This window comes from Meles meles, chromosome 13, assembly GCF_922984935.1.
Source record: "Meles meles chromosome 13, mMelMel3.1 paternal haplotype, whole genome shotgun sequence".
Classification (NCBI taxonomy): domain Eukaryota; kingdom Metazoa; phylum Chordata; class Mammalia; order Carnivora; family Mustelidae; genus Meles; species Meles meles.
This window is the reverse complement of record NC_060078.1, coordinates 35466093-35490740: the sequence shown is the minus strand read 5'-3', so window position 1 is coordinate 35490740 and position 24648 is coordinate 35466093. Positions and strand designations below refer to the sequence as shown.

Genomic DNA, 24648 nt, shown 5'->3' with positions numbered 1-24648 from the left:
AAACAGTAAATTCCACTCTGAGGCATCGCCCACCTCAGCTCTGCAGCATCTCAGCACATGGAGACCGGAGCAGCCCGTGGCTCTCCGTCCTCCCAGCTTGTCTGAGGAGCCCCAGAAGCCCCTAACTCATGGTCTATCTGCATCCACCTGCTCAGCCTGAAGCACCCCCACCCCCCCGACTGGCCCCAGAACCCTTGGAGTCAGGGCACTCCCCCTCACCTGGAAGGTATAGGTTAACAGGTACCATCCTCTCTGGGGAGCGTGGCAAACCTCCCCCAGATGTGGTCAGACTTCAGGCTGCAAGTTTCTGTGTGGAGAGGCCTACAGAAGGCAAGACCTGGAGAGAGGGTCAGAGGTGCCTCCCGGAGAGCCCACTGAGGGTGGGAAAGGGATGGCGGGCCCAGAGGTAGGAAGAGGATTCCTGAGGTGGGAGCAGGGCAGAAGCGTCAGGCAGCCCCAACAGATTCCACTTCTATGTCTTAACTTCTCTGATCCATGCTCCCAATCAGAGGAAACAGTGGTCCCTTGGGCCAGATCAGACACAGAGATCAAAGAGCTATTCAGTTTGGCTGATGAAGTGTTAAAAAAATAATAAATAAATTTTTTTTTTAAAAGTCTATTCCAAATATTTAAAATTGTAAGATTTCACATTACCTGCCAAATTTCAACCTTTTTTGAAAAATCAGAAGCTCTGGCCATACTGCACCCATCGTCCCAAACGGCGACTTGAGCTAGACCCTAGTGGCGGTCCTGCCTTCAGATGGGGCTGGAGCGCCACAGTCCCCACTGCCTCCTACTGCCTCCCCTCACCTACCCTTGCAGCCCGGGAACACTTCCCCATTCCAATCGCTTACGCCTGACTTGACTCTATATCCCTACTCTTCTGCCCCTGCCCCTGCCCTGTGCAGTCCTGGGGGGCCTTGGGGGAGAAGACCCAGCCTGTGTGATCTTAGCAGGGAAAAGAAGTAGAAGTTGGGGGGATCCCATGATAGAGACTCAGGGGCCTCTTCCAGACCCATTTTTGTGACCAGCTGCTTCCAGTGGCCTGGTTTGGCTAAGAATTTGTCGGGGGTCACAGCCCTCCCTTCCTGGCATGGGCCGAAAGGCATGACGGGACTCCCATTGTCTCTGCTCTCCTGAGCCTGAGGGTTCCTTCCTTGATGCCTAGTGGGGCATTTGACCTACATTTGACCAAAAAGGCAAATGAGAGGGGTAGAAATGGTCTCCCTCCTCCCCAGCCCCTCCTGCACATCCACACGGCTCTTTGGGGATGCTTAGCCCCCCCCCACCACCACCACCACAACCACCACAGGGGCACCTCTGGGAAAAAGAAGCAGAACAGACTGTTTTCAGCTGCCTGGAAAAGGCACTGTATGATCCTGGGGCGACACTTTGCTCCCTCCATTGTGAGCTGAGACACGGGCACTACAGAACAAGAGACAAGAAATGAGTAGCAAACGGGGGAGGGAGGTGGAAAAATTAAATTTTGCGTGATCAGCAAGGTTTCAAACAATCGCTCGCCAACTGAAGTGGGTGCCACGTCTATAAGTCATTCTGTTTTATAGACCATTAGGATCTCCAGAGAGAACCTGCATGGAGACCACTGCTTTTTGTTGAAATTAAAATGTCAGAGAAAAAGAAATAGAACAAAACAGGGAATCTGCAATTAATTACCAGGCCATAAAAATTCAATAATCAGGAGGCAGAGCGGCCGCGGGCCCAGAGGTATCAGAGCCAGCGTAACAAGAATGGAATACATTAATCTTTTCAAATTAGTTTTTTAATCTGACGGGGATATATGGTGACATGCCTCCCCTCCCTGCCCGCTCCGCCCCCAACCCCCTCTCCGGAGCTCTCGCCTGAAGCGGGGCTCTCGGGGAGGAAGGTTCGGGTGTGAGCTGGGGGCCTGCCCAAATCCGGACCCCCAGACAGGGGACAAAGTGCTGGTCTGCGGCCCAGGCTGAGCCCAAGGGCCCCGGCCCAGTGGAGGGTGGCGGGAGCCCCGCGGAACTGCCAGGAAAGCGCTTCTTGGGAGTCTGGCTCCCGCGGGGGCCCAGTGCACCCAGTCAGCGTGGACAGGGCGCCTCTCTGAGCTTCGGTTTCCTCCTCTGCAAAATGGGAATCCTAACCCCGCCTCACAGGCAGGCTGGATGCAGACTGCCGGGCGCTCTGCAGAAGGCCCGTCCGGTTACTGTGTTGACTGGACTGGCAGCTCAGGCAGCAAGGAGCCCGATGCAGCTCCAACACACTATTCAGAGAGCAATTATTTAGCATTTACTGTGTGCTCAGCGCTGGGAGAGATCCGCAGCCTCAGCCATTACTCCGGGGAATGAGGACCCTAAGTCAGAGAAGCACGCACTGGGCCCCAGGGTAAGGGAGAAGGCCGCCTCGGGGCAGGGAGCCAGCGGGGACCACGGGGAACTGGGAGGAGCTGGGCAGGCAGCTACCCCGCAGCACCCCAGCCCAGCCCCGCCCCTGCGTCTGACCCCAGGTCATCGGCTCCCAGACACTTGACCGGAACCGGGTACCCTCCTGAGCGGCCTCCCAGCGGGGGTCGACGCTGTGCTCGCAGTTTCTGCCCTGCTAGCTGCGAGCCTTCGCCCCTCGCCGCCGCGCCCCCACAGACCCCCCCCAACCCCCCCCCCGGCCAAAACCTCACAAACCCGCCTCCGGACCTCGGAGTCTGCAGGCCTCGCGCGTGCTGAGCCTCCCCTGGGCTGCCCCGGATGGAGCTGTGGTCTGGACACTAAACGGGCTGGAGGAGCAGCCACGGGGTGGGGGGGATGACCTTGAGCAGCAGGTCATCCGATAACCTTCTGCCCTTTGCACTTTGCAAATATAACAGGTAGAGCTCGGGCCGGCCCTGTGTAAGTCCTTCACCTGGATTTTCTCATTTCCTCCCCTGTGAGGGGGTGGGGAGGCTACTAATAACCCCATTTTGCAGAAGAGGAACTTGTGAAAGTGGAGTTGCCCCCCATTTGTGTGTGTGCTCTGCTCCCCGAATGCAGCTTCCCTAAGAATACGCGCCCGCGCGGCTTCTGTCCCCTTCCCCACGCCGCGTCACAGTGAGCGCTCCACCTGTGCTCACCGGATAGGGTCCCTGCGAGCCGACCTCACCTGCCATCACTTTCCTCCCCAGAGGTCTCCACTCCAACAGTGGCCCTTTCTTGAGCACCTACTGTGTGCCAGCTCGTGGGATCTGGTGCCATTTGCAGTAAGACTGTGTTCCTGTTTTACACAAAGCAAACAGGCTGAGAATGATGGCCTCAATGATGGTCCACGTGTCCGTCTGGCGCTCAAGGGGAGGATTCTAAGAACCCTGTCTCAGAGCCCCATCAACGAGACCTGTCTCAGGACTCGCAAGCCTCACCTCTGGTTTTGTCCCCAAAGCAGGTGCTTCACTCCTTCAACCGGATACCCTTACTCCCCTGCCCCCAGAATCCTCCGCTAATTTCTCTCACTCCCTCTCAAGCTCCTGTCATTTCTAGCACATCGTACTCATTGCTACCCTGTTACACCCCGGGCCCACCCACCCACATAGGCCCCAGGGTCCCAGCAGAAACAGCAGCGATAAGCAGCAGCATACCCAGGAGGGCCATCCCATTCTCCCTCCCTGACCCAGGATGGTAGACCTGAGGGGCGGACAGGGAAAACCCAGACGCCACACGCAGGGTTTGCGCCCCTCTCCGGGCGCAGTACCGAGTGCAGCCACCAGATGGCGCCCGGCTCGCGCCAGCGGGGCTTGCAGTAACGCTGTGCGGTCGCCAGGTGGCGGTCGAGACCGCAGCTCCGCGGGCAGTGCCGGAACAGGGCGGAGACTGGAGGGCAGGCGGGTCCCAGTGCGGGCCCAGGAGCCCCAGACAAGTGACCCCGGACTTCGCTACCTCCCGGCCGCATCATGATCCATCCCGCACCCCGGCTCTCGGTGCCCGCCGTGCTAGTCCTGGGCTCCGCCGCACTGGGCGCCGCTTTCGCCACCGGCCTCTTCCTGGGTGAGTAGGGCGGGGCCTGCGGTACCCCCCGCAGAGCCCCCCACCCCCCCGGCGGGGCAGGTGCCGGAGCCGAGCCCGGGACTCCGCGAGGCGGGCTGCGGCGGAAGCTCCGCCCTAGCGCCCCGGAGTCCCAAGCACTGATCGGGACCCCTCTGCGGCAGGAAGACGGTGCCATCCCTGGCGATCCCGGCGAGAGAAGCGCCTGCTGCCTCCTGAAGACGACCCCCTGTGGCAATATCTGCTGAGCCGCTCCATGCGGGAACACCCGGCGCTGCGGAGCCTGCGGCTGGTCAGCAGGGCCAGGGGCGGGGACAGGGACCCACCTCAGATCCAGCGGGTCCCACGTGCTTGTGTGACCTTGGGCTGGGCCTTGGCGCGCTCAGGGCTTCCGGGGCTCGGCGGGCTGGGCGCGGTGGGCGTTTCCTGAGAGTGGGTCCCTCCCGACCACGCCCACGGCCGCGCACCAGGAGGGGGTTGTGGGCCGGGGGGAGGCGCTAGGTGACTGAGAGTGCTGGCGCGACCCTTTCCCCCGCCACCACCGCGACACAGCTGACCCTGGAGCAGCCCCAGGGAGATTCGATGATGACCTGTGAGCAGGCCCAGCTTCTGGCCAACCTGGCGCGACTCATCAAGGCCAAGAAAGCACTGGACCTGGGTAGGGCTCACAGCCGGAATCCCTGGGGGCCTAAGTCACGGGGATGTCCCCCAGCTCTGGCCCGAGCCTGTCCATATCCCTTGCCCCCAGGTACTTTCACAGGCTACTCAGCCCTAGCATTGGCCTTAGCGCTGCCCCCGGCCGGACGCGTGGTGACCTGTGAGGTAAATCCGGGGCCCCCGGAGCTGGGACGGCCCCTATGGAGGCAGGTGAGTGTCCCACACATTTGAGGCCCTTGGAGCCTAGCCACTCCCAGCTCCAGGATAAAAGACTTGCTGGCTCTGACCCAACTCCTTTCGCAGGCTGAGGAGGAGTACAAGATCGACCTTCGCTTGAAGCCTGCCCTGGAGACACTGGGTGAGCAAACGGAGTGGAAAGGGCCTTGGCGCCACGGGGCGCGCGCTAGTGACCAGGTCCACGGGGGGTGGGGGGGGCGCCTTGAGGCAGTGACAGCCCCCCTGCCTCCTGGCTTCGCAGCTGCCTTGAGGCCACACGCTGGGCGGCACAGTGCCCCTCCAGGCCAAAAGCCCCTTGAATGGTCACAGCACCTAGTAGCACAGAAGCCTGGGCAGGGGCTTCTGACCGCAGGGGCTGCGGACTCAGCCACATCTGCCCGCCCCCCCGCCCCAAGATGAGCTCCTGGCCGCAGGGGAGGCCGGCACCTTCGACATGGCGGTGGTGGATGCGGACAAGGAGAACTGCACTGCCTACTATGAGCGATGCCTGCAGCTGCTGCGGCCCGGAGGCGTCCTCGCGGTCCTCAGTGTAAGGGATAGGCTCGGGGGAGAAGAAAAACCCCTCACTGGGTCTCCGTCTTTTCACTTGGCTACTCCCTGTGCCTCGTCCCAAGCCACAAAGCCCCACCCAGTGCACACCTGTAGGCTGCCCCCTCCAGTCCCCTAGGCTTTCCCCACCTGTGGTCCGTGGCCAGTCTCGTGGTCTCCACCTCTCCGTGCCTAAGCTTCCCTCTCTCCTCCACTGCTACCCTCCTCCACCGATGCCCCGCCCCTCCGCAGGTCCTGTGGCGTGGAGAGGTGTTACAGCCTCAACCACGGGACAGCGAGGCCCAGTGTGTACGAAACCTGAATGAGCGCATCCTGCGGGACGCCAGGGTCCACATCAGCCTCCTGCCTCTGGGCGACGGCCTCACCTTAGCCTTCAAGATCTAGGGCCGGCCCCCAGCGCTTGGCCTCAAGGGGGGAGTGGGAACCCCAGACATCAACCCTGACTTTTAAATTCGACAATAAAGTGGGGTCTGGGACACGATCTTCTGAGCCTCCATATGTGGCACTGAAGTGGGTAGGGAGGAGGCCCAGCACTGGCAGGTTCTAAACCAAAAGGGGGCCCTGAGGTCACAGACGTCATCCCTTCCTTGGCACAGTCCTGAGAGCCACCTGGCACCAGGTTTATTGCCAGCTAACTGGAGGCAGGATATAAAGTTCTGACTGACCTGGCCACATACATACAGGACCCCAGCTCCTCAGGTCTGCTTCCACTCCACAGGATCTGAGGGCTAGCTGCAGGGTAGAGCCCCCACCCCTGTCTCCCTCCTACTTCACTTCTTAGGAGGGGCAAGTGAACGAAGGTCTAGTTTGGTGCAGCAGGGACTGGCTGGGAAATGGCTGGGACTGGAGTGTGACAACAGGAAACAGGCCTTGCAGCCAACCAGGTTCGCCACAGGGCGCTTTCATAGGTTATGCCAGTTCTATTTGCCCATGTTTTCACAGAACTCAGCTTGACCTCACCTCTGCAGTGGAGGCTCTGCTCAGTGGACATCACCTCAGGACCAGGCCACTTGACCTAGACCTGAGATCCTCAAAGTTGGAGTATATATCCTGTCCTCCCCCTGAAGTCCTGGAGGAAGGTGAGGGACTGGGTGGGATCACTGGCCAGAAAGGAGTGAAGCAGACAGGCCTATAGGTAAGAGACTATCGAGTACGGCAGTTTTTAAAAGTTCCCCACAGGAAGATGAATATAGTTAGGCTTTCCCACACCAACATCTATGAGAGGAGGTGGACAGGGAGCCAGGCCCTTCACTCCTCTCATTTAGACTTCCCTAATCCCAGTCCCAGTCCCAGTGGAAGATCTTGTCTCCACATCACAGGTAAAGGTCAAGGCAAATATTAAGTAGTCTTCCACTAACTGCCTCAGCCTAGGATACAGTTAGGTTTTGCAACCACTGGGTTAGGCCTGGGTCCTCTAAGGCTGGAGACTATTAGAAACAAGGCCACAGGGGCGCCTGGGTGGCTCAGTGGGTTAAAGCCTCTGCCTTCAGCTCAGGTCATGATCTCAGGGTCCTGGGATCAAGCCCCACATTGGGCTCTCTGCTCGGCAGGGACCCTGCTTCCCCCTCTCTCTCTGCCTGCCTCTCTGCCTACTTGTGATCTCTGTCAAATAAATAAACAAAATCTTAAAAAAAAAAAAAAAAAAAGAAAAGAAACAAGGCCACAGGGCCCACAGCTGGCAACTTCCATCATCCTCCATCTCCTTGGACGTACCTAGAATTTTATGCAACCCTCAGGGCCCTGGGTGTGATCCACCTTCGCTCTCCCACATGTTAAAATACTGTTAGGATGCACCTGGGTAAATACGTCCAATTTACTCGACAGTGTATCTTTGACCAAATGGTAATTCACTTGTGCCACACACACCCCAGTCCTGAGTTCGGGACCAGGTAATGTCTGGCCATAGCTGAGGGAAGGCCACCTGTTAGCTCTGAGGCAGCAGGCATCCAGGGGCTGCAGGAGCTACTGGCCTATGACCTCCCCACCAGGCAGAGTTGCAGAGATGTCTGCTGCTTACTTCACACCTCTCTTGAGTATCCCAAAAGCAGATGTGCCTTCCCACCCAACTTGCAGACATCTTTCCCTGTTTGACCTAGCAAAAGATCCTGACTCCAGCAAATTGGCTCAAATTCCAGCTGTCTGCCATTAAATCACGTGTCTTATTCACACAGGCCATTCCTGCCAGTCTCATAGCACAAACACAGATCAGAAGGAACCTTTTTACTGCACTAGTGCAGAAAGTTTTCTTCAGCTTCTAATCTCTCATCATTCTTTCTGACCGGGAAGTTTTCAGCATGTTATCACTGTATCACTTTTTCGGGTAATGAGCCTCAAAGTACTACATTCTCTTACCTGTTCTCTCTCAGGCTTCAAACAGTAACTCAGGTCTAGTAATATAAATGTGCCAAACACAGCTCTCTCTTCTTTAACCTCTTATCATGTATTTCAGACTATCTCCCATCAAAAACACTTGCTCTTTCCTGCTTTTCCAACCAACTTTCAGCCTAAGTGCAAATGAAGGCCAGTGGCCACAAGGCCTGAAGGCACTGCTTCTGGTCTCACACTCAGGCCCCACCCTTTGTCAGTGTCAGCTCAGACAAAAAGGACTACCCAACTCTCACAGAGGCCCATTTACTCCCTTACCGACCCCTCCCTCCATTTGCCTACACCTCGGCTAGTACCACCTATGCCTAGCTCAGGTCCCACAGCAACAGCTCTCAAGGGTATGGTGAGTGTGTACAGCCTTTCTTCGCCTGGGGTCAACAACAATCCAATGGATCTCTGGACAGACTTACAAACTGAAGATATAAAGGCATATATCCTCTTATTTTATTGTAGTCCAAAAAGTTCATGGAGTTACTTTAGGGACACAGAGGACTCTGACACAGATTTAGGTAAAAAGCAAAACACTCCCCAGAAAAATAATGTGCTAGCTAGATACGAGGGAGATCTGACCCTCGCAAGTGTTTAAACTCTGGAAATACTTGGAGTCATTAATTATGTATACTTTTTATTCATAATCTGTAATGTTTGGGGATACCAAAAGTAATTCTAAGGATGGCTGAATTTAACAAAAAATCTTTAACCTCATCTTAAAACTTCCACTGATCCATCTCGTTCAATGGCAATTTTCAGTAATAGGAACATAAAAACAAACATGCACACAACTGCACAGTTTTCATAAAGGTCTATTTCATTATTGGTGGGTAGCGCATTTAACAGTTAAATACATTTAAATAATGTATAGGTGACTGCACCACTGCAGCATTGGTAACTAGATAACCAATTCAACTAGGAACCAGCTAACAAGTGACTGTCTAAATATTTAAAATACAGCTCGTTTAGATCATCCTTTGTTTTGATCACCTTCTTGGGGGAGGGGGGGAAGCCTGCTGGTCACACTGGAAATATATTAAGGCCAAATCTTCTGATATCCATTCCCAGAGGTTTCTTTCAATTGGATTAAGCCTCCAACTCCAGGGCAAGCCCAAGTTTGTGGCCTCCAGCATTAATGCTCTTCCCGTCTATCAGAGCAGACAGTGTAAGCTTGACACCTGTAAACAAAAGGAGGCAACCATGATTTGCCTGAAACACCTCAAGAGTCTGCAGTCTTTAATAATCAGCCCAGAGCCTGCCTGTCCCTCCCTCAGCCTGTGAGATGACCTACTAGTGCCAGCCACCAGAGGGCACTTGGGAGTTCCAGAGATACAGGAGAGAACTCAGGTGGCCCCATCCTAGGTTAAGGATCAAATAACAGAGCATTAACAATGTTAATGAAGTTCAAAGTGCTCTAGAAAACACAGTAACATTCAAAACACTATTCAGACTATAAGACATTAAAAGAATCATATTTGCACCAGGACAACTACAATAAAGAGATAAGTGGGGAAAACTGAATGCAGACTACGTATTATGTATTGTTCAACTAACAGTAATTTCCTTAGCTGTGACAGTGGTATTGTAGTTATGAAGAAAAATGTCTAACTCTGGGAGATGTGTGTTAGGGAGATGTGTCTGCATGTCCGCAAAACATACATTTAGATAACTGAAAAGGGGATGTGGGAAAAAGGGAGTATGTATGCAGATATGCAAGAGAGAAGGAGATGTTAATTAGTGAATATGGGAAAGGGTATACAGGTGTTCTTCATAAAGAACCTAAATTCTTTAGGTTTCAAAAAGGCCAAATACAGAAAGTTTGGGGGAATATCCCTATTTGAAGGGAGAAAAAGTTCCAAGTGCTTTAGAACTTGCTATTCAAGTGGTGGCAAGAACCAGTGATGCTGGGGCGCCTGGGTGGCTCCGTTGTTAAGCAGCTGCCTTCAGCTCAAATCATAATCCCAGGGTCCTGGGATGGAGTCCCACATCAGGCTCCCTGCTCAGCGGGAAGCCTACTTCTCCCTCTCCTACTCCCCTGTTTGTGTTCCCTCTCTCGATGTGTCTGTCAAATAAATAAAATCTTAAAAAGAAAAAAAGAAAGAAAGAAAACAAAAACAGTGATGCTGGCATCACCTAAGAGCTTATTAGAAAGACAGAACCCTTCACCCCAGATTTACTGGATCAGAATGTACATTTTATAGCGAGAGTCCCCAGGTGACTCAGGCACACTGAAGTCTGGTAAGTACTGCTCTAGAAAACACAGCAAGCCTCCAAACACCACATAAAAGAGACTACAGAGACCAAGCAATGAGTGAACCTTGATTAGAGAAATAAACATCACTAGAAGGCATTTCAGGTACGAGTGAGGAAAGTGACTACAGAATGGACAGTAAATAATAATATGGACTATTAACTTTCTCAGGTGTGATAATGGTGTTATGGTTATGCAGGAGATCAGAACGTTCTTATTTCGAAGTAGACGCATGTTGAAGCATTTAGGGAGGTATCAGGATAGCCACAACTTCCCAAGAGCCCAGCAAAAGAAAGGGAAAAAAAGGAATAAAAAAAACTGTGGCAAAAGGTAAATGTGTTCACTGTGCTCTTTGAAAGGTTTACAAAGTAAACCTTTGAAATGAAAAATAATTTTTAAAACACCAATCCTACTTATCAGGAATACTTACCAGGCCTCAGAGTCTGAGTGTAGCCCACTCCAATTAAACTAGAGTTGTTGACTTTTGCCTAAAATAAAATACAAAAACAGCTGTAAAAAAAATTTCTGAATGGAGAGAGGAGAGAGAGCCCCTGCAGGTTTCCCTATTATGCAAATTATGAAGTGTTCTGCTTTTTTAATTCACATGTGAGATAATAAAATTTACACGAACCAAGAGAAACTCTGGACTCTGGATAACAAACTGAGGGCTGCAGAAGGGGAGGTGGTTGGGAGATGGGGGAACTGGGTGACAGCACTAAGGAGGACACGCGATGTGATGGGCACTGGGTATTATACGCAACTAACGAATGAATGAACACTACATCAAAAACTAATGATGTACTGTTACACTGGCTAACTGAATTAAATTTAAGACGTATAAAATATTTTGTAAGTAAAATTTAATACTATTAAAATTTAACACTATTAACTAAGCCCAACAAAACCCAGGTGCCACTTAATTCTTATCCATTAAACTCCAAGTCAAACTGTCAGTAGGACACAATATTCTTGGTAGTAAAAAGGCTGACCACCTCTGACATTAGAACAGATCTGGAAATTATTTGATGTCTTCACTCATTCATAATGTGTAACACTGAAATAGTCCGAAAGAGAAATGATGTAACAACAGACAGAAATCACAGGAACAGCACTTGTGTTCACACGGCAGTAGAGCCAAGTCTTCTGAAGCTACCAAGGACCAAATAATCTGTAAATCTAAGGAAGAAATGACCCCCTAGTGACCACCCTGTGCCCAATAAATTAAGAGCCTCAGACAACTGGATACAAGTTTCTCCTATTTTAGAACAGAAGTAAACGATGAACCTGTGATAGGACATTAAGCAATACTGCAGGGTGATGCTTAATTGGGGGCACAGAGCACTACTTAGGTGGGGAATGCTGGGTACATCTCCAAACAAATCCCCAGAAGTCACTCAATGGCACACAGACCCAAAGCTGCCTTCCCATTTTAGACTACGAGACCACTACACTGGCTGGCATGAAAGCCATGCTGCTGCTGTAGACATATATTTGAAAAGAACAGCAATGTAGCTACCAGGGAGTAGCATGCTGTGTGAATCCTAAGGTCTTCAGTGCCACAGTGCAATCAGAAAGAGAAGGGAAAAATAATAAATGAATCACTGCCTTACCAACCAATGGGAAAGCATTCCAGATGCTTCTCACGCTCTCTGATTATAGCCGCTAACGTAAGAATGGGGCTAAAGCTTAACTGCCCAAGTTATCAAAAACACTGTTCTCAGGAATGAGTATCACTTTATGTAACAGAAATAACTCCTGTGGAAGGTTTAACTTTAATTCCCAGTACGTACAGTACAGGCCATGCCTGACACACAGGAACAGCTGCTGAGCTGCCTGAAACCAGAGCCGGCATCTCTACACTGTCAGACACTGCACTCCCTCCTGCCCCAAACCCACTAGAACTCAAACAGGAAGTAGCAAAAAAGCCCAAGGACATGAGCAGGGTGGTCATCCACCACCAACGAACCCATGCTAAGCAGGAGGGACTCCTTAGGGTACAAGTTTTAATGTTAATGCCGGAACAGTCCCAGGCAAAGCAGGATGAGCTAGCTGATCACCCTAGACAGGAGGGAAATCAAGACACGCAAGCCCAATCCTGGCACTACCCCCTTTCTTCTCACTCTCCTTCCCAGGCAGTGATCTAAGTCCTTTCTCTTCCAAGCTTTATCTCCAACTGCAAAATGGCATTTGTACCACTGACCCCTAAGATCAAATCTAAAAGATATTGTGTAAACCCTAAAGACAAAGTAACAAAGTATTATTATTCCACAAAGAAAGACAAAGTAACAAAACACTATTACTCCTGGCCTGGGGCCCAAAACACAGGCTTCCCTGGGCTTAGACAGGCTTGGAGCTCAGGGTTGTTATCTACACTAACTGAGCAGCTTTTGAGGTTAAACAAACTCCTGTGACCTGGATATCAAAGTTCTAACACTGCCTCCATAGAAAATGCATGCAGCATTACAAATTCTAATCCCAATCTGTGAGTAAACTAGGGATTGTGCGAACCACGGTTCAAATTTTCAGCACAATTCAAAATACCCAAAGATGAATTCCCACAACCAAAGACCCCATTCTAAGCCCACAGTAGGAGCAGTACTCACAGAAATGGAAGCAGTGGGATCCAACTGGTATTTGGCTGCAATGCCAAAGCGAGTGCTGTTGGTACCTGATGTCCAAGCAAGGTTTACTGAAGTATCAAGATCTTCACAAACTTTTTGATAAATTGATCCTCCAAATTCTGTCCCATCATTGCTGTAAAATATTTTAAATTTGTAAATCTAGAACAGACAATGTAATGTCTGTGGCACTAGGCCGATACTGTAGCATTATAGTTAAATAAAAAGCACTGCTCATGTGGGACTGTAGTATTCCACTGAAAACATGCAAGTTTTAAAAGGTCTTTATCCCAACCTATGCCCCCAAATAGGGGTCATATAAATCATGATACATCCATCCAGTAGAATTCCCAAACAGCCACGAATAATCATGTTGTAGAATACATAACGCTATAGTAAAATAATGAAAATGTACTAAGGAAGAAAGCAAAGAATTATAAACCAGTCTTTCTGATATGTATTTTATACACATACACATATATTAAAAAGACGAAACTCCCAAACATTAACTAACAATGATTATTTATCTAGGTGGTGGGATCATAAGAAATTTTGGTTTTCTTCTTTGTCCTTTTTGTTATTTACCAATGCTTTATTTTAAAAGGGAAAAAAATTCTTAAGTCCCTTTCACATATACATAAAATGTCTGGTGTAAAAACAGTTTTGTTTTACACATTGTTTCTGTTAATGTCTGTTTTTACACCAGGCATTTTAGGCAATCCCACCAACTCAGTACCTCACATTATCACAATTAAGTCAAATGAACACACTGGTAATTTGGCAACATCTTAGCCTTTTCCAAAAATCCAAAGCACATTAAGCCTCATATAAAATAAACATTTACTCTCTCGGCACCAAAAGTCAGACCAACATTTTTTACTACATACTTTGAGAGGTCCCCAGAAATGCCCAACGATGATGATCTTTTTGTGTTAAGAGAAACTGACTGTATCCAGATTAGTAAGAGATGACAGGTGACATCAATATCATCCCCAGGTCCTACATCACAATAATCCCAAAAAAGAAATACTCACACATTAGTGTGTAGTTGGAAGTCCCCAGTCCTGTATCCCACTGCAAAGTTATTTCTTGTCAGCTTTGATTTGGCACTGTCAAAAGTCATCTGGTACCCAGCAAGCCAGCCTTCATAACCAAAGACAGCTGAACCATGGATTGCAGGTCCAGCAAAATCAAAGTCAACATCACAACCAAGGTTTATACACTCCCTCTTGTAAGAAGACTTGATTTTACCACTTTTCTTTCTGGAAAAAGAACAAACTGACTTAAAACTGACGACAGTGAGAAAGACTTACATACGTAACTTCTGGACGAAGGACACAAAACAGATTTATGAATTGCAGTAAAACAGGAGTAAAAGCAGTAGCAGGATAATCGTAAGAGGTAAAGAAAGTATAGCTCAATGAGCTAAAAAACAAGGGTACGTGGGGTTAATGGACTTCCACCACCATGCGAAGACTGCTGCAGGACTGACAATCAGCCACAAAAGCCTATTAGAAATGAGTTAATTACCCAAGTTAGTCCCACAATGAAAAGAGGCAAATATTTGAAGGGAAGCCAACAAGAGCAACCATAGTACTCCTCTCCAAAGCAGAAACAGAAATTCACCACAATTAATTAAGTAAGCCAAGTAATTAATTAGTTAAGTAAGCTATCAAACAGTAAATGTGCATCTTTCCTGAAGAAACAGAGAGAAAGGCTTTTAAATTTAAAGTAGATAAAGGGGCACCTGGCAGGCTCAAGTTTGTAGAGCATGTGACTCTTGATCATGAGCTGATCTTGGTCATGGGTTCAAGCCCCAAATTGGGTGTAGAGATTACTTAAAGGTAAAAATGAAATTTAAAGCAAACAAAAATGTCCACGCTTACCCCGTGTTTGGTGAAAAGGTGGTATCAAATGTCAGTTTCAAACCTTGACAAATCTATTTTGAAAGAAAAAGAATTTGTTTCAGCTATATTCCCTTTTTGAAATACAAAAATAAACTAATACTAAAACACATGTTCAAAATGTTACCTGGTCTTCAATTGCGATTTCTGTTCCCAGAGTGTTATCAGTGTTCCATTTTTCTGTGAAAGTCAGACCATACTCACACCATTTATATTTGGTCTCCAAGGTTCCAGTAACTTTACCAGTGTCTGTATTAGATGAACCAGACGTTGAGAATTCCTAAGACAATAAATGACTTCATGAACTTTCTTGTACGCCTAGAAGAATCACTGCCTAACTTAACTAAAAAACCAACCAAAACAGTTGTTTCACTAACCCTTTTTTTCCCATTTCCCAAATACTTCTACACTCTGCTACTGTATGTACAAACAACAAACTGTCAGTTACTAACTGCCACCTTCCTTACACTTATATTTTCAACCAAAAAATGACAAGTTAACTTGTATATAATTTTCAACAACAAACTGTACACCTCTTAAGGAAAGTTCCGCTAAGGGAATCAGAAGGAATGAAAGGCGAGGAATGAATGTTTCAGCACCGTATCCAATCTGCCTAATATTAAATAAAACACTATAAAGGTCAGTATGGTTAATCACAGAGCCCCATCACTAAAATGGGCATTCAACAGTAACTGAAACACTATTAGGAAATGTTCCCTGAAAATTCTTTTTTTTTTTTAAGATTTTATTTATTTATTTGAGAGTGACAGGGACAGACAGCAAGAGAACACAAGTGAGGGTCAAGGAGAGGGAAAAACAGGCTCCATTCTAGGACCCAAGGATCATGACCTGAGCCAAAGGCAGATGCTCAACGTACTAAGCCTCCCAGGTACCCCTGCTTCCTGAAAATTCTTAAAGGGAAAGCACCCCACTGTAGGAATTCAGGCCATGAGAAAAGATTTAAAAATCTTTGGTAACCCCAATATTCTGTTTTGCTGAGATAAAGACTGTTCACCTGATTTTGTACCTTCCCAACCATCTTTCACATTCTCGTTTAAAAAGGAAAAAAAAGGAATAGGAATTATAGGAGATTTACTCTACAGCTGGTTTATATTGTGCATAATGTAAACTATATTAAGTACAACAGATACTATCAGTAGAAAAAAAAATCTAATGCAAGTATCAACTTGAAGTGCATTATATAATCTTATGTTTATACCAAACACAAGTAACTTGCCAATCCCTAAATGCACACCAAGTGAACAGGAAGGCGTAATATGAAAGACTTATCGAAATTTAAAATCTGCTACAGAACATCTAAAACTCTACTAACCTTTCAGAGCTTGATAGATAGCCAAACTGCTAAGACAAAAGAGTTTAAATACCCTTTGAGCATTCTGATTCACAATTTGTCTGCTAACGATGGCTACATACTTTGGCCACTGAAAAGCCAAATCTAAAGACAGCTGATCTGAACTAATAAAAAGAACTTGACCTGAAATTGTGATGCCTACAAGAGTGAGAAAATATCAAAAACTCTATCAACAGGAGAAAAAGCCAATCATCCTTCACTTAGAAAATAGAACATTTCTACAACTATTGCTCTGCAATGAGATAGACTCAATATCCTAAAATAAGACACTTCAACAACAATTTCAAGTCAAAGCTTGGCATTCAATGCTAATATTAAAAAGCACAGAATTATGTCAGGAAAAAAAAACACCGGATATAAAATTAGGAGTCCTGGCTATCATCTGCTAAATGAGTAACACTGAGAAAGACGTTTAACTCTCCTGGGTCTCAGTTCCCTCAAGTGTAATAACAAAATCTACCTCTGGAGGATTAAGTTGGACAGACATGAAAGCTTTGCACATTCTCCTGTGCTTTATACAAAAGAAAAGCATTATTAAAACAATATATACGGAGCATATTCTTCTAGCAGGAATGGGGACTGTGTAGAAGTAGGTATTTTTAATCTTGAGTGACAATGATTATTGACTCTGGAGGCCCCACCCCCTGCCACCCATCAGCCTATAGATAATGAGCTAGCCTATATATACCCAAGGAACCCTCAAGACACAAAATCAAGATCACACAGTGGAACCAGAACTGGACCAGATGACAAGACTGGCCAAGCTTACACCCTTCACTCCATCACCATATACTCTGGCTTCTACATTGTGGAATGAACTGGACACCTCTGCAGTTTAGATGAGAAAACAGAACTGGCTGTTAACAGGACTTATTTGCGGCCAGGTACATATAAGATCAGTACCACGTTGAGATACACATTAAATAGAAACCAAAAAAACTATATGGAATCCAGATCATTTACTTCCTTCATAATCTCAAACCTAATTCCATAAAACTTTCTTAACCCTGTCCACAAAAAGGCCTTTCTCTCCAACAAAGATTCTGATTAACCAATCTAGTACTAGATATACTTCTGAGTGTTCTCCAGTTTAAAATATATTTTTTATCTCCAACCAGCAAGTAGTAAGCTTTTTAAACACAAGGACTGAGTCTCCCCTTTTGGGGGGAAGGCCTTTTGTGTCTCAACTGGTGCACAGCAAGAGGTTAAGAGTGGGAAAACAAAAAAAACAAACACAAGTCACTGCTCTGTACCTTGAGCAAGTAAGTTGCTCAACCACAGTGAATATACTCAGGCTTTCTTCCAGACCAAAGAAGCCAAATGGCAGATACAACTAATATAAACCCCCAGAAATCCCAGCCTGGGCATTTTTTTTTTTAAAGATTTTTTTTTTTTAAAGATTTTATTTATTTATTTGACAGAGAGAGAGAGATCACAAGTAGGCAGAGAGGCAACAGAGAGAGAGAGGAGGAAGCAGGCTCCCTGCCGAGCAGAGGGCCCGATGCAGGACTCGATCCCAGGACCCTGAGACCATGACCTGAGCCGAAGGCAAAGGCTTAACCAACTGAGCCACCCAGGCACTCCGCAGCCTGGGCATTTTAATTTTCATAAATACCAGTTATATGCACTAAGGGAGTTAACAATTACAGCAAGAACTTATCAAAAAAAAAAAAAAAAAAAAAACCAGCAAAATTCAATATTCACACACCATACCCATACTCAAAAGTCTCAAAAGAAAAGATTTTTGAAGAAAAAAAAAAATTCCATGAAATTAAATTTTATTCTACTTTGAGTGAGTTAGGCAGAATTAAGGCATCCAAATATCAAATACCAACTTCTTTAAAAACACTCAAATCAGGACTCTATAAATTCACAAAATTAACTTCCAGAGAAGGCTGCTAGAATATGCCCTTTATATAAATGATTAGTACACTCAAATTAAGAGTTACTGAGTATTGGGGCGCCTGGGTGGCTCAGTGGGTTAAATCCTCTGCCTTCGGCTCAGGTTATGATTCCAGGGTCCTGGGATCGAGCCCCACATTGGGCTCTCTGCTCAGCAGGGAGCCTGCTTCCCCCACTCTCTCTGCCTACTTGTGATCTATCTGTCAAGTATATAAATAAAATCTTTAAAAAAAACCCCAAAACCCATTTTAAAAAAAAGTTACTGAGTATTTTTATGCCCAGAACTCATAATGCTTTTAAATAGGCATAAAAAGGATCATAAAAAAGTTTAACAGGTTCCCTGATTTCAAGCTTGTAATCTTACTGAGTAAACAGCCCCAAATAACCAGTCTTTTCTGAGTTCCTTGTGCATACACAGTAATATGGCAAAAGACCACCTGAAAATCAGAAATCATCCAAAGCCCAAGTAAATCAAGTTTCATGCAAATTCCTTAAGACAAAATTAACTTTGCCGCCTCTTCAAGATAACATGGGGAGACATTTTTCAGTGGTGACTATTTTATGGGCTGAAAAGTTATATAAAGGCTCATCAGAATTTAGTAGGTATCTAACACTCACCACACCACTGCATGACTTTGTTTTCACATCCAGTTTCACCAAACCAAAACCTTCAAGTAGAGAGCAAAAGAACAAAATGATTCTCTTGTATAAAAAGAAGCATACCAATAGCTGACAACACATTAAAAAAACTGAAGGACTTCGTATGTTCAGAAGGGCATAAAAATGTGGACTGATACACCATATTTAAATGAAAAAATTTTTAATCATTTTATAGAAACTAACATATACAGCACAGAACATCTCTATGCAGCCTTGCCTAGTGTTCAGGTGTATATGTGGCACAAAAAAAAATCTGCTTTCAAACCATTTTAAAACCTAAATATCAGATCAGAAAATCAACTCAAATCTCAGAATAGCCAACAGTTTATTACAATAGTCACTTAAAACAATTATCCCAAAAAGGTATCTTCCTTTGGGATTAATAATCTGAATAACTAGGGAAATAATCTAAAGTAGAGGGAGTCTATGTGGAATAAAACCTGCAAGAAGAAAACGCAAATTCATTTTTAAAAACTCATTAACCCACTAAGAGTCACCACGAAAGCAAAAGAATATTACATCAGAATTCTAGTCAACCAATGCCTAAGCTATATATGAAAGAAATGAAAGCACAGCTGTTTTTTTCTTACAGGTAAATCCTTGAAGTAGTTTAAAACAACTGGGAAGAAGCTGGGCGAGAGGGAAATGTGGATTATTACAGTACTATTTTAACAAAAATTTTATCTAAAACCTATCTAATAAATTATAGAGCAAGGTACTTGCAATTTGAAAAAGTTAACTTGCCCCAAGCAATCCAAACACATTTTCACTTCTGATTTGAAAGGAAAAAAAAATTCTTACCAAATCCTTTGTTGAAAATATCTCTGGCAGCTTTGCCAAGGTCAGCATATGATGGAGGAATACACACTGCTGGTGGGAAGAAACATTCCAGTGTTAACCTTCCAGTTCTCCCCCTTTCGTCTGTCGAACTAGAATATGATCCCCTACTACCTTTAAATTCAAGCACTCCAACTTGTTGAAGAGGTTTCTGATACTACGAGGAGCTACAGTAAAACTAGACTTTAATGATCCCTATAATATCACCAATAAAGATTTATTTCTAAATGGATAACCACCATTGGTGACTACACAAACTTGGGAGATTGCTTCCAAAACACAAAACACACTTTCTATTCCTAAATTTACACAGTACCTACAGCCTTTCACCTCTTAGGACCCAACCAGTACAAAGAATCAAACACATACACATAAATATATCTATACTGTACACCCAGAGAGATCACAAATATATATCCAAAATTCACTGGAATGGGTTGACTTAACCAAATAACATAAAAGGTATTGTCTTAGGTCCTCTTCCCTAACAGATCTCTTCGTATCCTCAATGAGTTCTTAAACCAACATTCTGGAGTGAGAAGAGAAAGATAATTAACACTTTGGTCATTTAAATATTGGAACTTAGAAAACACACGATCATCTAGGCTTCACTAGTGTCTACATCAACTAAATGTCAAATAGCACTTTAAGACTGTTAATACGACATTCAAGTCCTTGGTCAATGCTCTGCGGCTTAAGGGCAAGCAATCTGGGTGGTTCCACCAGCTCATTCATTCTACAGAACACGTCCACGCCCTTAGGAGCACATGTAATGACCTTGCGCTCTCACAAGGGGGGTTACTACTTCCTCTAAAAAAGTGATCCAATCCTCCAAAGACTGAATCCAGCAGTTACAAACTTTTGGCTTCTGAGTTCGTCAAAGGCACGTCCAAGAACTAAAGGCTAATGAGGCCAAAGACCAACTCCCCTGGCCTAGACCCTCCATCCGAAACCCCGCAGCCCAGCCCCTCCTCCGCAGAACGAGGGTGGGGGGCAGACGGTAGAATGCCTCCCGAAAGGGAAGAACTTCCAAGTCTTTGGCGAGATCAGGGAAAAGAAGTTGAGGTTTTCTGGTCGACAGGCTTCGACTGTCCAGCCAACCCCGCCCCATCCCGCAGAGATCGCGAATCTACTTACGCCGCGCGCAGCTCTGTCCGTAGGTCGCCATGGCAAGGCCACAGAAAGAGGTGATCTGCGGGAGTAATAAGAAGTGCGATCAGCGGGGGTCAGAGACAGGTCAAAGGGCCAGAAAGGGGGTCTCAAACACACACAGGCGAGGAGCCGCGGGGCAGCGCGGCCATCTTAGGGAGCCAGGGCCGACCCCGAGTCTGGTTCAGGCGTCCTGCTTGGCCGCCGGGACCTAGACAGCCGAGTGACGCGCCGCAGCGTACCTGGTGGTCTCCTGAGAGGGGTTGCTACCGCCGCTCCGTTCGCAGCTGAAGCCGCTAGGCTCGCTCAGGGCCGGGGTGCAACTACCCCAGCTGGAGGGCGAAGTGAAGGAGACACCGTTCCGCCCGCCGCAACCCTGTCCTCCCACCGCCAGGACCCCGCCGATGCCCCCGCGGCTATCCGCCGCGCCGGCCCCCGCAACGGCGCCTGCTGCCCACCCCAGCCTGCTCCAGAACGACCACGAGGACAGAAGGCACCCTCGTCCCCGAAGTGGGCTGCTTCTCTCCGTCGGCGGGGGCCGGAAAGGTAGAAGCTGCTGGACCTCGGGTCAGGCAGCGACGAGGGCAGCTCCAGAGACGAGGGGGCGGGGAACGGCGGAGCAGCGCGGTAGGGACTGCGCGTGCGGGGGTATGGGACGGAGGCCTCGCGCGCGCTCCTCACGGGCGGGGTGGGGCGTCAAGCGCGTGCCCGCGCGGAGCCGGGCGCCTCTAGGCGCGGCTGCGCAGCACGGGGGTCACGTACTACTCTCCAGCCGTGGCTCCCGTACTCTGCTTAAGCAGTGTCCTTACGGTGTGTCTGGAAGGAATCAGCTGAGCGTTAGCGGGTCTACCCTGAGCAAGTGCAGCGTGCACTTCTGAAAGACTCTCTCCAGGCCCAGGGAGAGCGAATGCGGCCGTGGGGCGCCACTTCCAGCCCCACGCGCACTCGTTTCCTTCGTCCACCTCTCACCGCGGTGTAATGGCCATGCTGAGCCGGGCTCGGCCGGAGAGGCTCTCCTGGAGAGGCTGTCCTTCCCTGAACAAACCTGAGCCTGCTCAGGGTACCCCGCCCCTTTTCCCCCTCTTCATGCCTTAGGGTTCCTCTTCTGTCGCCTCCTCCGGGGTTAGGGGATTGGACTGCTTTGCACACTCACCCAGCCCGAGCTGTCTTGATGAGTCAAGCCTGCTAGAAAATTTAGGAATCTTGCTGACCAGGCATTAGAATGTTGCACTCGAGTTCCCGAGTGTGCACCAAGAGTGAGGAAGCCAAGGGAACAAGAAAAAATGAGCCGTCCTAATGAGAAATAGGGTCATTTGAAGCTCTGGAATCAATCGCCAGTCTCAGCATTTTATCCTTACTGTAATCGCAGTTTCCTCATCAATAAAATGACAAATTTAAATGAGACGAGGTGGCCTTTAATTGCCACTCAGCCACACACAATGAGCAAAACTTCCCCCAACCCCCATCTCTTCCAGCTCTGAAAGCCTCCTCTGCTCAAACGCTGCGGAGGTTCCGCCTTCCTCCTAAACCAGACGAAAACTAGGTAAGATTTCCACAAGGCAAACCCAGATTAGAGGTGCACCGTGGTGGACTCCCTCCCCTGTGCAAACCCAGCCACTAACCTTGCCTGGTCATGGTTAGAATTACCCCTGTAACAGATTAGCAAAGGAAGGGTCTTTGCTCAGGCACCAGAAACACTGATTAATTCTTCCTTCAAGCTCAGACAGGTTGAGCTGAAATCAGCCTGGCTGCACTGGAACTTTTCTCTGGCCTTTTGTGAAGCTAATGGCAGAGACTGATGTCTCATCTCAGATGCAGTATAACACAACCACCTTCCTGGAAAAATCTAGACTATGCTCAGTTACCTCCATTACCTGCAGTAGGTCTTATCCACTCTGAGAACTACCTGTAGCATTTTTAACCCCCAGAGAATTTCACTTTGCCACGAAACACAGACCTGAGGCTTTAGCCACTAGGAACACAAGGAATGTGTTCCTTGTGTTCCAATACCCAATGACCAGGAGAAGAATGATGGTGATTTATTTCAAAGTTGGATTCAGTAAATATATTCTAGTGCTTTCATTCAGAGACCTTTTGGGGTGCCTAGGTGGCTCAGTCAGTGAAGCAGCCTTTTGGGGGCACCTGGGTGGCTCGCTCGGTTAAGCGTCATTCTCTTGATTTTGGCTCAGGTCATGATCTCAGGGTGGTGAGATCGAGCCCCACATTGGACTCTGGACTCTGAGTTGGGCAAGCAGCCTGCTTAGGATTCTCTATCTCTCCCTCTGCCCCTGCCCTGTTCCTGTGTGTGCTCTCTCTCTCTCTCAAAAATAAAAACAACAAAACCCCTAAAACACCAAAGTCTTTTAGACCAAAGCAGCATTAGTAGCAGCCCCCACTTACAGAGCAACTACTTGTGTCACCCACAGGGGAAGCAGAATCCACTTAGCTGTACTTCCTGCTCTTAAGGCACTTCCGGTCCAGTGTGTGTGGGGGTGTCAAGAACTATGAAGGGTCCAATATTTTGCCATTCTTGCAAGTTAATCTAACAAGTTAGTCTGCCTTAGTTTCACAGGTTCGTAAATGTTGGCAGAAGACTCACAACTTGAAGGCCAGAGACAAAGGACTTTATTATTTGTAGCATGGCAGGTAACATACGGTTCATGGTTGACTTAGTACCCCTTGCCCTACTCTGTCCCCAGGAGTGATTCAGAACACCCTACGTAGAAGCTGTGCACACCATGTGTATGTATATGAGACATACTTCTCAGGAAATAAAATCTGCCCTCTGCCTCAGAGAGACCCACTACCTCTATCTTCCAAGGCTATTTGCTACGCAGACATCTTGAAAAGATAGTTTGGGATAAAAGCAGTCGCAAGACATGTAGAAACTCCATGGAAAACTGTCCCATGGCGAAGGATGAGGAATTCAGGAATTGCAAATACAGGGCTAAATGCAAGCACAGAGATTTGTGGGCATTGTCAGACTGAGAAGACACTTGCCCCAAAGTCTGAAAGGAGAGGTTATGAATATTAAAAAGCCAATAGGTCAAGGACTGGAAAAGCAAAATTCTAGAAAGAGGCATGTGCAAACCCATACATGCTTCAAGTGGCAAGAACCCTTTGGAAACTCAAGTAATTAAGTAAAGATGGAAAAACCTATAGGAAAAGTTGAGAGATTAGTCTAAAGATGTTGGGTGGAGTCAGATTCTGAAGGTCCTAAAAGCAGCAAGTGAAGATGAATCTAGAAGGCCTGGGAGCAACATTTCTGACATGAGCAACTGGAAGGACAAAGATTCCACTCAGTGTTGTAAGGACTACAGGAAGGGGGACAGGTGTGAGGATGGAAGATGAGGGAGTCAGAGCAAGGAGGTTGATTCCATTTCAGATAAGGATGAGGAGCCAGGGGCCACATCAACATGGAGTTTTCCGGTGGACAATTATGAAGCCTAGGAGAAAGGGTAGGAGACACTGCCATGAAAATTTTAGCTTTAATTATGATTATCCATGGGTGTGATTAAAGTCAATAAGAGATAGGATAGCAATGAAGATAGCAAAAGCTTTTAGGAGTATTGCTATTCCAAGGGCACCGTGAATGGCCAGGAGACTAAAAGAAAATTCAGGAGGGAGTAACTTCCTGGAAGCCAAAGGTGAGTGGAAGCCACAGAGCAGTGAGTGGAATGTTGTAGTATCTTAAAACAACAAAACATTTTATGATCTGGGAAAGTTTCTGTGAGTTAAAAATTGGCCTAGCTCAATGGCTCTAGCTCAGGGTCTCCCATCGAAGTTGCCGTCAAGATATTAGCTAGGGCGGGGCGCCTGGGTGGCTCAGTGGGTTAAGCCTCTGCCTTCGGCTCAGGTCATGATCTCAGGGTCCTGGGATTGAGCCCCATATCGGGCTCTCTGCTCGGCAGGGAGTCTGCTTCCCCCTCTCTCTCTGCCTGCCTCTCTGCCTACTTGTGATCTGTCTGTCAAATAAATAAATAAAATCTTTAAAAAAAAAAAAAAGATATTAGCTGGGGCTCCAGTCATCTGGAAGCGATCTGCTTCCAAGACGGCTCCCTCATGTGCCTCTGGCAAGAGGCCTCAGTTCTTTACCATGTGCATTTCTCCCTAGAGCTGCTGGAGTGTCCTGACATGGCAGCTGGCT

The 24648-nt window shown here is 47.5% G+C and overlaps 2 protein-coding genes across 3 annotated transcripts; one reads left to right on the top strand and one right to left on the bottom strand.

Moving 5' to 3' along the window:
- The first annotated feature begins 3801 nt into the window (after positions 1–3801).
- COMTD1 (catechol-O-methyltransferase domain containing 1) lies at positions 3802–8978 on the top strand. 2 transcript variants are annotated; one of them, XM_046027042.1, is made up of 7 exons: positions 3802–3992; positions 4154–4281; positions 4542–4647; positions 4738–4856; positions 4950–5004; positions 5279–5412; positions 6375–8978. In XM_046027042.1, exons 1-7 carry the CDS (start codon positions 3899–3901, stop codon positions 6384–6386), a joined length of 648 nt encoding a protein of 215 aa, XP_045882998.1. In that variant the 5' UTR covers positions 3802–3898; the 3' UTR covers positions 6387–8978. The 2 variants fall into 2 exon arrangements, with proteins under 2 accessions (XP_045882998.1, XP_045882997.1); XM_046027041.1 differs by lacking the exon at positions 6375–8978 and adding an exon at positions 5664–5913 and having other exon boundaries at positions 3804–3992.
- On the bottom strand, positions 8605–20904 carry VDAC2 (voltage dependent anion channel 2). Its single transcript, XM_046027040.1, has 10 exons — positions 20744–20904; positions 20490–20544; positions 19317–19385; positions 18474–18523; positions 14709–14861; positions 14564–14616; positions 13712–13939; positions 12663–12813; positions 10490–10547; positions 8605–8986 (listed from the first exon to the last, which is right to left on the bottom strand). Exons 2-10 carry the CDS (start codon positions 20518–20520, stop codon positions 8895–8897), a joined length of 885 nt encoding a protein of 294 aa, XP_045882996.1. The 5' UTR covers positions 20521–20544; positions 20744–20904; the 3' UTR covers positions 8605–8894.
- Positions 20905–24648: the final 3744 nt, after the last annotated feature.

Excerpts from the sequence above, each read along its gene's own strand:
- COMTD1 (XM_046027041.1), top strand. The coding sequence starts at position 3,899 with ATGATCCATCCCGCACCCCGGCTCTCGGTGCCCGCCGTGCTAGTCCTG. Across the intron at positions 4,857-4,949 it reads GACGGCCCCTATGGAGGCAG|GCTGAGGAGGAGTACAAGAT; the intron begins GTGAGTGTCCCA and ends CTCCTTTCGCAG. Across the intron at positions 5,413-5,663 it reads GCGTCCTCGCGGTCCTCAGT|GTCCTGTGGCGTGGAGAGGT; the intron begins GTAAGGGATAGG and ends GCCCCTCCGCAG.
- VDAC2 (XM_046027040.1), bottom strand. The coding sequence starts at position 20,520 with ATGGCGACCTACGGACAGAGCTGCGCGCGGC. Across the intron at positions 14,617-14,708 it reads AAATCGCAATTGAAGACCAG|ATTTGTCAAGGTTTGAAACT; the intron begins GTAACATTTTGA and ends CTTTCAAAATAG. Across the intron at positions 12,814-13,711 it reads TTCCAACTACACACTAATGT|CAATGATGGGACAGAATTTG; the intron begins GTGAGTATTTCT and ends AATATTTTACAG.